This window comes from Ictidomys tridecemlineatus, chromosome 5 (genome assembly GCF_052094955.1).
Source record: "Ictidomys tridecemlineatus isolate mIctTri1 chromosome 5, mIctTri1.hap1, whole genome shotgun sequence".
In the NCBI taxonomy this organism is placed as follows: domain Eukaryota; kingdom Metazoa; phylum Chordata; class Mammalia; order Rodentia; family Sciuridae; genus Ictidomys; species Ictidomys tridecemlineatus.
The window spans coordinates 183,684,708-183,697,019 of record NC_135481.1 but is presented as its reverse complement, the minus strand read 5'-3'; the positions used below and the strand labels follow the sequence as shown (position 1 = coordinate 183,697,019).

The following is a 12,312-nucleotide window of genomic DNA, read 5'->3' as shown; positions in this document are numbered from 1 at the left end:
CTCTCAGCCCCCAGCGCACCTGCCGCCAGCACCCTCCTCCCCATCTACTGCTCCTCCCAGGGGCCTGGTCCATCCCTTTTAAGATCTTGTCGGCCCACTCCTCTGCCTCAGCATCCCCACACTTCTCTGACCCTGCTCATACCCAAGTACCTGCATTTAACTTGGCTCATCCCTCCTCCCCTCCACGCCCCTGGCTCCACTCCCGACCCCTTCACCCTGACTCTGCCCACGCAGAGAGCATCCCCACCTGTCTCCAGGCTGTAAAAGCCAAGTCCTCACCTACAGTTTCTCTGAGTCGCCAGGAAACTTCTCCCTCCCGGGCTCTCATCAAGTCTTGCCTTCTCCCTCCCCTCCTCCCCCGACTCCCCTTCTTCCTCTCCTTCTCCCCACCCCTTCTTTCCTTCCTCCTTCTTTTTGAGGTTCTAGGGATTGAACCAGGGACGCTCTACCACTGCACAACACTCTCAGCCCTTTTTTTTTTTTTTTTTTTTTCTTTTGAGACAGGGTCTCACTGCGTTGCTGAGGCTGGCCTCAAACTTGTAATCCTCCTGCCTCAGCCTCCCCAGTTACTGGGATTACAGATGGCATTAACCACTATGCCCAGTCCCAGCTTTCTTCTTATATACCACACAAACTCTGGTGATCTCTTGGTACCCCTGGTCTTAACTTTTGCCAATGAGATAACTTCTTTCTGGTTTCAGACATGAGATGGGCAGGTTTTGAATACTTGTTTCTGCTATGAAATCTTTTGGTTTGTTTGTCTCTCTCTTCCACTGCACTAGGAGTCATGGAGCCCAATCTTCTAAGGAGGGTGACCCTCCCCCACTCCCCAGGAATGCCAGCCTGACCAGCACTTGAGTGCCTAAAGTCAGACCCCTCAGGAGGGGAAAACAGTTTGTTGCTGCCAATTTGGGGAATAAAAATAATGGGCGAAGTTTTCCTGATTTTGGAAGAAGGAAAATGAGGTTTAGGGAGGAGAGAGAGCGTCCCTGGGAAGGAAGACCTGAGAGAACCAGGAGAGGGGCTGGGAGGACCCCCCCAGGGACCCAAAGCTGAGAGGGTGTGGTGGCAGCTGCTGCCTGGGAGGTGCCAGCACAGAACTTTTGCCCAGTTCCCACCCACCTGCTCTTGCCACCCATCACGTGACCCTTGGGGCCTTCCCCAGGTCGAGTGGAGGCCCCCACATTCCTAACTCTGCTGGCATTGACCAGCAGCCCCAGTTTCTTTGGGAAAGCAAACAGAAGGCTCCTAGGGTGGGAGGATCCTTCCCTTCCCTCCCTCGCCCTGGGGGCTGGGAGCCCAGGGTAGCAGGGAGAGAGTCTCAGGGGCATCAGACGCTGCCTGTCCGCCCAGGAGACCCTTCCTGCCCTCGGACCAGATGCTTTACCAGCTGCCTGGGAGGAGAGAGGTCCCAAGGACCACCGGCCTGCCACTCTTCTGTGGCTTCGATAGGAGCCCTGGTTGCGGGTGGGGTGGCCTCCTGACTGTGCCCTAGCGGGCTGTGCTGAACACCCTCCAACATCCCCCATCTGGAAAGAGGCAACAGACAAATAGGACCCCCAACTACAGTCACATCCTGTTGACCCTGGACATCCTTCTCCTCCAAGAGATCCTCAGGCACCTCTAACCCAACCTGGCTTCCCTCCAAACTTGGATCACCCCTCTTTCCTTGTTTCAGCAACCTCAAGCCAGAAACTTGGAAGGCCTGACCCTTCGCCAGCCTCCAGTGCCGCTCCTGGTCTCTCTGGACACGTCGGCCCTCTCCCAGCCTCTCCGACTTGCGGAAGTTCCAGCCTGCAGCTTGGGCTTTCCTTGTTCCTTTCTCAGCAGACACCCTGGATCCTGTGGTGGGCAGCTCGAGTGGCACTGGGGACCCATGTGAAACCACAGACAAGAGAAGGAGGGCGGATGGGACCATGGGGACAGGGGTGAGACCTAGCCAGGGTGGGGGAGGCCTGAGTCCCAGCACAGCCCCCAGGGTGAGGGAGGGAAGGGAAGGATCTTCCCACCCTAGGAGCCTTCTGTTCGCTCTTTCCCAAAGAAACTAGGGCTGCTGGTCAATGCCAGCAGAGTTAGGAATGTGGGGGCCTCCACTCGACCTGCGGAAGGCCCCAAGGGTCACGTGATGGGTGGCAAGAGCAGGTGGGTGGGAACTGGGCACAAGGAGAAAGCTGGGCTGGCACAGGGGCAGAGAGGGAGCCGGGGGTGGGGTGGTCAGGCCCTGGCAGGGAACCCTTTGTATCATTGAAGCATGCCACAGAGGCCAGGCCCCACCAGGGTATGGGGTCGGGGACTCTGACCCATCACGGAAACCTGCCAGTCTCCCTCCAGCGAACCTGCCCACTCTGTTTCCAGCATTTCTTTCCTGAATCCCAGCACCAGCCAGCCTTGGGAACCCACCTCACAGCTACAGAAGGACCTGTCTAAAACTGGGCGCAGCAGCAGTAGGTGTAATCCCAGCTACCTGGGAGGCTGATGGCAAGCTCAAGGTCAGCTTCAGAAACTTAGTGAGATCCGGTATCAAAATAAAATAAAAAGGTCTGGGGATGTAGTTCAGTGAGTGGTAGAGCACTCCTTGGGTTTCCATCCCTAGTAAGTAAGTAAATAAATAAAATAAAACCTGCCCCTCATGCATTCAGCAATTGTGAGGAGGAGATGGCCCCACATCCAGGACTGACAGCCTGGGAGCTCGAGGTGCAGCCGGAAGAGGCAGAGGTGTGTAGGAGGAAGTCTCAAGTAGACTCACAGGGGCTGGAGACCAAGAGACTCTGCAGCCCTCCCCAACCTCCCCAGTCCTCAGCCTTACGCAGCCTCCCCCTCTAGCAGCAGGTCCTTGGAGCCCCTGCCTCTGAGGGACAGGAGCGCATGCTCCACTCCCAGCCCCCACCCGTCCTGATCCCCCACTAGGACTTCTCCCAACTCTCTTCTACCTCTGTCCCTTCCAGTCTTGGGTGCCTAGGGCACAGAGCCTGGGGCCAGCCTGTCTGCTTCCTGTACCAAGCGGATGCCCAGCAAATGTCCCAATGAATTAAGGAGTCACATCAGAGCAGGTCTGCGATAAGGACAGTGTCTGGGTGAAGGTCAGTTTCTGCCTATCCAAGCATGAGTTTTCCATGGCAATGACTCCCCCTCCCCTCCCCCTAGAGGGTAGCCCCCTCCCCCACGGCTGTGGCCTCTCTACACCCGCCATCACATGCCCACTGCCTCTGTCACCAGGGGTAATCCTGTGTGGTTTTTACTCCAGTGCCCGTGAATAGAAGAGTCAGAGGAGAGCAGGCGGGGAGCCCTTCCCAGGGACTTGCATCCCCACCTCAGTGCCTGGCAGCTCTGCTCCCCTCCAGCCCTCCCCCATGCCTGTCCTAGACAGTCCCAGACGCTGGCCCCTCTGGCGGGGAGCAGCTCCAGCCCCCTCTGGAACCCAGCCAGCTGTGCCACACATACACCAGCAGCTGCCTTCCCAAGGCCTGCCACCTAAGGCCCAGCCTGGTTCTGGTGTAGTGGGCACAGGAAATGCAGACCCCAGCCCCTGCCCCTGCACTTGAATGCAGGGGCCATGAGACCCTAGTCTGGATACCGCGTTCAGACTCCTTGCCACACTCAGAGCCCCACTTCAGCCACCAAGGCCAGTTAGCTCTTTGCCCTGCAAGCCTCTGGAATCTAGCACTGTTCCCCATCCTAGGGCCCTGGGCCACCCAGAACTCTGCAGGGTCCCCAAACACACCAGGCTCCCTCCTGCCTTCAGGCCATACGCCATGCCCATTGCCAGGGCCACTTTCCTCTAGAGGGAACTCCAATGTGCCTGTCTGATTAAACACCTTCTCTTTCCCCAGGCACCCAGTCACTTCACCCTCTGTGGGTCCCTGCCATCGAGGTCTCTGACCACACTAGGTCTCATGTCTGCAGATCCCTCTGCTTGAAGATCTGTCACCCAAGGTTGGAGTTCCCACAGGCAGAGCCTGAGGGGCAGACCTAGGGTCAGGTGGTTTATGGGGGCAGGTGGGGGCGGGTTCCCAGGATAAACGCTGGAGGGAGGGAAGCAGGAGAGGAAAGGAGCTTGGATGCATGGCTGTCAGGTAGCATTTAGGCCATGCCTGACCCAGGGGCTTTGCAGCATAAACCACAAGTTGTCCCCGCGTGGCCAGGAGGCTGCTTTGTGTCCCTGGAGCAGCCAGTCATTGGCTTTGGAGTGAAAGGTTAACCTCTCAGGGGAGGTGGCTCTCATCAGCCAGGAAGCAAAAGCAGCCATCACATCTAAAGCATGGGACCTGTGAGCCCTGTCCCTCTCACTGAGTGCCTGTTCTGTGCCCTATCATGCACATAGGAGTTTCACCACAAGTTCTCATCTCTTCCTCATAATACCATTTTATAGATGGAAAAACTGAGGCTCAGAGGAGTGACAGGACTCCAGGAAGGTCATGCAACTAGTGAATGGAAGAGCTTGGATTCAAATCCCGGTCTGATCAACTTCTTGCTTGGTTCTTTCCTGCAATGTGTAGATGATCTGGGAGCTCAGTCTCTCCTGCCCACCATAAGTGGCTGCTGGTAAGCTAGGATCATCTCTCTGTTCCACTAGAGGGCTTAACTAAACTCAGAGTCCCCAAGGATCACATCTGGCATTTGTAATAGTCAGGAGGCCCACACATGTATTTTGCATATAATTTGCATAATGGTTGCATCTGGTTTGCATGTGTCTGCATTGAGAAGCCATCAGCACCGCACAATTTTTAAGTTGCTTCTAAGTCACTCTCACTCAATGGAAGCCCATCTGTGCTTTATGGAGTCCAGTTTCCACAATTTCTGCATCCTCTCAGCCCTCACCTCCTGCTACACATTTATCTACCTACTCCAGGCCATGGACAAACCATGCTTTTGCCCAATTGGAAGAGGTCACTGTAAACATCCCCAGAAACTCATGTGGGTTTGACATTCACCTTTTTTGATAATGCTGGGGACACTGAAATGATGACCGGGCTTTGAGCATGCTCATGCTGATGGACAGGAGAGTGGGGCTAAACAAAGAGCCTGGCTACCTGGAACCTCCAAAGGTGGCCCCATACACAGGGGGACACAGCTGTGCATTCTCAGAAAAAGGATACTGGTGAGGGCCAGTGGGAAGGGACAGAGGGCTGGGAGGAGTTCAGAGATTGTACCTTAGGGCAGGTGCTACCACCAACTGGCTGGGGGAGAAAGGCACTGTGCTGCTCTGAGCCAGGGCTCATCTGCAGCAGGAAGAGCTTCTTCCAGAAAGTTGGCAGATGCTAAGCTTTCTATTTCTGTCCTTTTAGCAAAACTACATTCCACAAAACTTTGTGTGGTTTTCAATGAGCTTGTGTGATGAGCCTTGATTAGAAAAGGAGAGAGCTGGAAAAGGGCTGAGGATGTAGCTTAGTGGTAGAATGCTTGCCTACATTCTCAAGGCCCTGGGTTCATCCCTAGTTCTACAAAGAGAAAAAAAGAAGGAAGGAAATGGGAAGGGAAGGGAAAGGAGAGGAAAGAAGGAAGGAAGGAAAGAAAGAAAAGAAAAAAAAGAGAGACACTTGGGGTGAAGTGGAAGGAGCTTGGAAAGAGTTGGGCCTGGAGGCAGAGAAGGTGTATCCCAAGCACAGAGGACCCTGCACACCAGGGCCCCATGCTCATTCACCATCTACGAGTTTATTTATTTGCCCCTTCCTGGGATTCATTCTTGAATCTTCTCTGCATCTAGGAGCCAATTCTTTCCTGCAGCCTCAGGAGGTCCACAGAGTAAAGAGGGAAGCTCTGGTACCCAGCAGAGGTTCTTACTCGTCCTCTCTCTGGGTCAGTGATGAACCCTAAATGCAAGACTTTATTCTTGTCATCCAAGGGCATCCTCCAGTCTTCCTGAGGAGGGAGTGGTGAATCTGCTGCCAGGGGCTGTGAAGGTAGGGCGTATGTGTAAGTGCATGAGTGACAGTGGAGTTGGGATTGGGCCAAGTGTGTCTGGATGTATTTGAGCATTTGTGTGAACGGAAAACATGCTCCTGTGTATGACCCCTTAGCCTGTCTCCATCCCGGTGGAGAAGCTCCCGTCTGAATCAGGAAGACATGACTGTGTGCCTCCCTCCCCTACCTCTGGCCTCCCTAGGTTTCCTGTCTGGCAGACGCAAATGATCTCCTCATCTGTAGGGAGACCCCAGCCTCTGGCTGCATCCAGCCAAGACCCTGAGCATCTCCCTGTGCTGACATCCTCTGCCTCAATCACGATGGGACCCAGGCCCTGGCTCCCCAAATGGGTTCAATTAAAGAGAGAGCATGGTTTTTGATGTCAGCCACCTGGGAAATGGGGATGTGGGGTCCAGCTGTCTTCCCAGCCCCCTATTACATGGACATTTCCAAGTTCAAACAAGGTCCAGCCTCTTTCCTGTGAGTTGTGGGTCCCACATCTGGGGCTGGGGAAGGGAGTGAAAGGAAGGGGTGGGACCCCTTGGAAAAAGATCATAGCTCTTGGGGTGGGGGAGTCTTCTCCCAGAGCCAGCTGGGCGGTGCTGCCAAGCAGTCAAAGCCCAACCTCTGGTGAGGAGCTGAGCTCTGATCTTACCCCCTCAGATGTCTCTCACTTTCTGGAAAGTGGGAAGTCAGTGGTTCCAAGATCAAGGACATGTTATGGATGCTATGTATTTGCCCCCAGGAAAATGGTTTAGAACATTTCTGTTAAAAGTTAGAGAATAGAATGTTGGGGCATCTGTGGGGAGGATGCAAGGCTATCTTAGACATCATTTAGTTGCCTAACTCATTTAAGTTAGTTCAAATGGTGGTTATTGGAAGCAGACAGGGGAAACGATGGCTAATCACCAAATAGCTATTCCCTATATTTCTCCATGAGTACCACAACCCCTGGCTTTGCCCCACTCTCCCCTGCCAGCCCTCTTCCTGTTCCCCATAACTCTGTAGAGCTATGGCTACAGCATGCATGATGCATCCTTTTACCATCCCACAAAGGCTCCTGTAGTAGGTTGAATAGAGCCCCTCCACCTAAAATGCATGTCCACTGGAACCCCAGAATGTAACCATGTTTGGAAATAGGACTTCTGCAGATATAATTACTTAAGATGATGTTTCCTAAGCACATGGGACTCTGTGCACCAAGTTATGTTGGGCCCTAAATTCAGTGACTGTTGTCTAAAAGGAGAGGACTTAAAGAGAAAAAGGCACTTGAAGACACAAGAGAGAAAGCCACATGAAAATGATATGTGGTGCTGAGGATCGAACCCAGGCCGCACGCATGCCAGGCGAGCGCGCTACCGCTTGAGCCACATCCCCAGCCCCACATGAAAATGAAAACAGAGATTGGAATGATACAGTATAAACCAAACAATGCCAAGGATTGCCAGGAGCCACCTGAAGTTGGAAGAGGCAAGAAAGGACTCTTCTCCGCACTGGGGACAGTGACGTACACCTGTAATCCCAACAACTCAGGAGGCTGAGGCAGGAGGATCTCAAGTTTGAGACCAGTCTTAGCAACTTAATGAGGCCCTAAGCAACTTAGCAAGACTGTCTCAAAATAAATAATTTTTAAGAAGGGCTGGGAATGTTGCCCAGTGGTTAAGCACCCTGGTACAAAACAAACAAGAAAATTCTTCTCTAGACCCTTCAGAGAAAGTATACCTTGATTCTGGACTTTGAGCCTTCGAAATGAAGAAAACTTATATATTTTTTTGTACTGGCGATTGAACCCAGGGCCATTTTACCAGTGAGCTATATCCCAGCCCTTTCTATTTTTTTTTTTTTTTAGAAACTAAATTGCTTAGGGCCTCCCATACATGATAAAGCTGACCTTGAACTTGTGATCCTCCTGCCTCAGCCTCCCTTGTTTCTGGGATGGCTGGCATGTATCATGGTGCCTGGCAAAATTTCTGTTGTCTTAAGGCACTGGATTAGTGGTTATTTGTTAGCAGCCCTAGGGAACTAGTTGGCCACTCCCTGAAGCTGGATGCCCTTCAGCCTCTGTTTTTTAATTCCAAGGTCCAGAAAAAAGGATAATCAGGTCAGCTTAGGTCAGGCCCCATGGGACCCACAAGCCCTGGTGGCTGGAAGAGGGCAGGGGCAGAGATGTGGGTGTCAGAGTGGCCACTTTCAGCATCCCTTACTCAATCGCATCTCAAACTCAGTTTAGAAACAGGTCTCTCCAGGCGGGCCCTGGAGTCCATGCCTTCATCCCACCTACCAGCCACTGGGTGGAAGACACAGGTGGCTGCAGTCCCCTGAATGGATAAGATGAAGCCAGAAAAAAGTGCCACTCTGTTGGGTGACAGAATCATGATTCAAAAGAATCGTTGCAAGTTAAGTAGTCAACAAGATGATGATGTGAATGAAGACGACTGTAAAGGCCAAAATGCATGGGTTCAAAGAATCCATTTCAAGCAAAATACAGAGGAAGCCCGGCTTAACCCAGCCTACCTTGTGATAAAGACCCAAAGGCTTTCTTTGACCAGATGCTAATAACAACCCAGAGCCTGAGTTCACAAAGAAGCACAGCATTCTAGTCTGATCTAGAGAGGGGACAGGCATTTGGGGCTCAGAGCAGACCATACCTAAGAGAGACAAGAGATAACACTGACCCTATCAGAGAACCCGAGAGGCAAACTGGCTACCAAACTGGGTTGCATAGGTTGGTGGGGACAGGAGTCCATAGAGTTACGGATCTCCCAGACATTGATGAGTTTGGAGGCAAAGCTAGCCAACAGAGACAGTCTTGGGCCTATTCCACAAAAGTGGCTGGGGAGGCGGTGTCGGTGCGCCCCAAACATCATCATCTTGGCTCCAGATCCCGGACCGCGGTCCCCGTGCATGTGGACTTTTAAGATCAGCGTATCCTGCAGATGAGCGGCTCCTTGAGAGCCCCGCGCCCGGACCAGCCTCAGAGGGTCGGCTTTTCTGCTTCTCACCGCGTGCCCGGAGCGACGGTAGTAGCTGGGCGTATTTAGAGGGGTCTCCCAGGGCGCGGCGGCCTGCGCCCCGCCACCCGGGAGCTGTTCCCTTTTGAACCTCTCGCTTGCAGCGGCCCCTCGGGCGTCAGCTCGGAGCTGGGGCGGGGGGCCGGCGGCGGAGGAGGGGGCTGGCGGAGCCCAGCGGCGCGGCCCCAAGTTTATGCTAATCCGCGCAGAGCCCGCCTCCCGCCTCCCCTCCGCGGCCCCAGCCACGAGCAGCGCCGGCCACTCGGAGGGACGCAGCCGCCGCGAGGCGCCAGGCGCCAGGCGGCCAAGTGAGCTAGCTCGGGGGCCGCGAGTGGCGGAGGGACCGGGCGGGCCAGAGGAGGAGGTGGCGCGGAGCGGCGCGGCGGGTGGACACACACCCGCAGCGGGCAGCGCGCGAGGCCAGGTGGAGACACGGGGCCGCGATGGCCCGCCGTCGCCTGCCGGTGTGGCTGTGCGCCGTCGCGGCGCTGCTCTCGGGGACGCAGGCCAAGGGCACCCCGCTCCTCGCACGCCCCGCGCCGCCCAGTGCCCCCCGCTACAGCCTGTACACGACGGGATGGCGCCCGCGGCTGCGCCCGGGGCCGCACAAGTAAGCGCGGGCGTGCGGCGGCGGGAACCGGGAGGGATGGGCCCGCGCAGCGCGCCTCGGCTCTCACCTGCCTCGACCCGCTTGGGGGCGTCGAGGCCCGGGCACCCGAGGCAGCGGCACGAAGGGGGCGGCGCCCCGGGTCGAAGCCTTGCAGGGCGGGCGCCCCCACGCTCCAGGAGGCTGCCGGGCTGGCGAAGGAAAATAAGCCGAGGGGGCCCGGCGAGGCGCTGGGATCCTGGCAGTGCCCGCGGAAACCTTTCCAGCGAAATAACATTTTCCAGCTGCGCTGTGTGCAAACTCCTGGGCGAAGCGGACCAGGTGGAGGGAGCTGCGGAAGGGCAGTCGGTGCCAGGAGCGCGGGGGTTTTTCCCTCGAGACGAGGCCTCCCATCTCTACCCTCCCTGCTAGGTAGGAGATGGAGCCCTGCGTTTCTAGGAGCTGCTCCCTCTCCTGTGGTCAGCCCCCAGCAGGCCCTTGGGAGCCCCGACGTAACTGGGCCACAGAGGAGATAGGGGTTACTGAGTGCGAGTTCTGAGAGAGAGGGGCGGTCCACAGTGGTCAGCTCATGCCTGAATTTGAACGCTAGTTAAATCTGAGAGGTCTTGGAGGAGAAGACTGCCCAGGCCCAGAGCCAACACTCAGTGGGCCTGAGCACATCAGAGCAGGCTTCCTGGAGGAGATGGCACAAGACCTGGTCCCAGCGAGGAAATGAGCAAAGGCAGGGGCTGGAGAGCTATGCCAGGGGAGGAAGGAGAAGCCTGGTCTCAAAGGAGCCACAAAGTCGGGATCTCCAAGCTCTGAGGCCAAGATAAACAGTTTGAAGGAGTTGGAGGGTGGGAGATGTGGCAAGGCACTTGAAGAATCTGGGCTGGGTCTGTCCCGGGGTCAGGGGGGCACCATACCAGGTTCTGTATAGTGCTTAGCTAGTGGCCAGCCACCCAGGACACAGAGACCAGAGAGAACAGTGGGACTGGGCCCAACCCAGAATATCCTGGATCCCAGGCAAGGGGCAAGGAGGATAGACAACACACGTGGGGGTTCTGGTCTCCTCCTGAGACGGAAAGGTAGAGGTAAGAGGGTAGGTTCTCAGTGGGCCTGGCTCTCTGGCCAGATATTCCAGGGATGGCGTTTTCCCCTGTAGGGCCCTCTGTGCGTACGTGGTGCGTAGGAACGTGACCTGCGTCCTACAGGAAGGAGTGGAGAGCTACATAAAGGCGGAGTACCGGCAGTGTGGATGGGGCCCCAAGTGCCCTGGGACGGTCACGTGAGTTCACCCCAGGCTCACTCTCTCTAGAGCTCTGGGCACAAGCCCAGGTTCTGCCTTCAGCTGAGAGCAGAACTGTCTCCATAAGGGGCTGCAGGCTTTAGACTCCCAAGAGCCCACCTGTTCCCACATAGGCCACAGTGGTCAGGTCCCAGAGGAGGGGCCAGGGAGGACCCAAAGGTTTTGAACCTGTGGCAGGACATCACTTAGGGAGACCGGAGCAGGTTATAGCCCTGAAACCATAGGGGAACAAGAGAAAGGTGCCTAGGAGAGAAGCAGTACTAGGCCAGAAGGAAATGATGGAGGCAGAGGGTGGGGGAGGAAGAGAACAGCAGGTCACTCAGCCAGTGGTTGATGCCACAGGGGGCCTGGGCCAAGCCATGGAAGACTGTGGCAACCATGAGAAGGTAGGCCAGAGGTAAGCATCATGCCCAGGCTTAGGCCAGAAACGCTTCATGGGAGGGCCCATGATGCTGCAGATGTGATGCCCAGTTCTCCTCTTGGAGTTCAAGTGTGCAACTGGAAACACACCTGTGCTCCAGTGTGTCAGTGGGTGAACAGGTACATGGCTGAACAGGAGGGGTCCCTCATGAGACCTGTCCCCATCCTTCAGCCTTCCCTTCCTTGCTCAGAACCAGAGTGCCCTACTACCAGCTTCTGACCAGAGGTGAGTTCCTGGAGTAGGCTGGAGAGGAACGGAAAGACTACCAAGAGCTGGTGGGAGCCAGGCATGGCCTCAGGGCAGTGAGAGGGGCTGCTGGCCCCAAATCCAGGGCACACACCTCCAGGGAGGGCTGAGGCTTCATCAGAGTTCTCTGAGATACTACCAAAGCCCGAGTGGGATTTCTTGTGGCAGCATGAGCTAAAGAAGGTCCAAGTGGTCTTGGGAAGGTTGGGGCTACATCCTTGCTAGCCTTCTTCTGCTTGCTTCTTCCCAAGCAAGCAGAAGAAGTACAGGCTTCTACTTGCATTCTCCACTCACTGAACTCAGAGCTGCCCCACCACTCCAGCCTTTTACCTTAAACACCAAAAAAGGAAAACCCAAGGGGTGGTGTGGAGGTGGGGAGAAATCCAAACTTTATGCAAGTGTCCACGGATGACCCTAAATATCAACTAGGGGCAGGATTCTCAGCTCACAGGTGCAGGACCCTCTCCCCTTCCTGGCCCAGGTATCACACAGTGATCAGACCCAAATACAAGGTTGGCTACAAGACAGTGACAGACCTTGCCTGGCGCTGCTGTCCTGGCCTCACTGGAGAAGGCTGCCCTGAGCATCTCACGGACCATGGGGCTCACTCACCACATCTGGATTCGGAACCCCAGATTCCCTCAGGGAAACTGGGCCCAGGCCCGAGGCCTCCTTCTTACAGCAGAGCAGCCCCAAGCCCTAATGGTGAGTCTGCCTCTGGACATTTTCCAAGGTGATCAGGTTTATTGGGCTCGGTGGAAGGGCAGGGAAGGGTCTGGTCCAGGCTTGCTGAGCTCTGGCAGGCCCAGAGAGGGGTACATCTCATATGAGGCATGAA

At 55.6% G+C, this 12,312-nt stretch overlaps 1 protein-coding gene across 14 annotated transcripts in view; it reads left to right on the top strand.

Moving 5' to 3' along the window:
* Positions 1-12,312, top strand: part of Emilin3 (elastin microfibril interfacer 3) — a 33,405-nt gene that overhangs the window by 17,799 nt on the left and 3,294 nt on the right. For 6 of the 14 annotated variants that reach the window (XM_078051799.1, XM_078051798.1, XM_078051797.1 and 3 more), the window contains 11 exons: positions 1,679-1,847; positions 2,356-2,489; positions 2,640-2,715; positions 2,946-3,080; positions 3,831-3,933; positions 4,370-4,542; positions 5,843-5,900; positions 8,783-8,921; positions 9,804-9,930; positions 10,664-10,786; positions 11,956-12,179. In XM_078051799.1, coding sequence (XP_077907925.1) covers positions 4,370-4,542; positions 5,843-5,900; positions 8,783-8,921; positions 9,804-9,930; positions 10,664-10,786; positions 11,956-12,179 — 844 coding nt within the window. In that variant the 5' untranslated portion in view covers positions 1,679-1,847; positions 2,356-2,489; positions 2,640-2,715; positions 2,946-3,080; positions 3,831-3,933. Of the gene's footprint in view, positions 1-1,678; positions 1,848-1,901; positions 2,490-2,639; positions 2,716-2,945; positions 3,081-3,830; positions 3,934-4,369; positions 4,543-5,842; positions 9,523-9,803; positions 9,931-10,663; positions 10,787-11,955; positions 12,180-12,312 lie in introns of those variants that run through there. The other 8 variants (XM_078051804.1, XM_078051802.1, XM_013360547.4 and 5 more) reach the window with 8 other exon arrangements.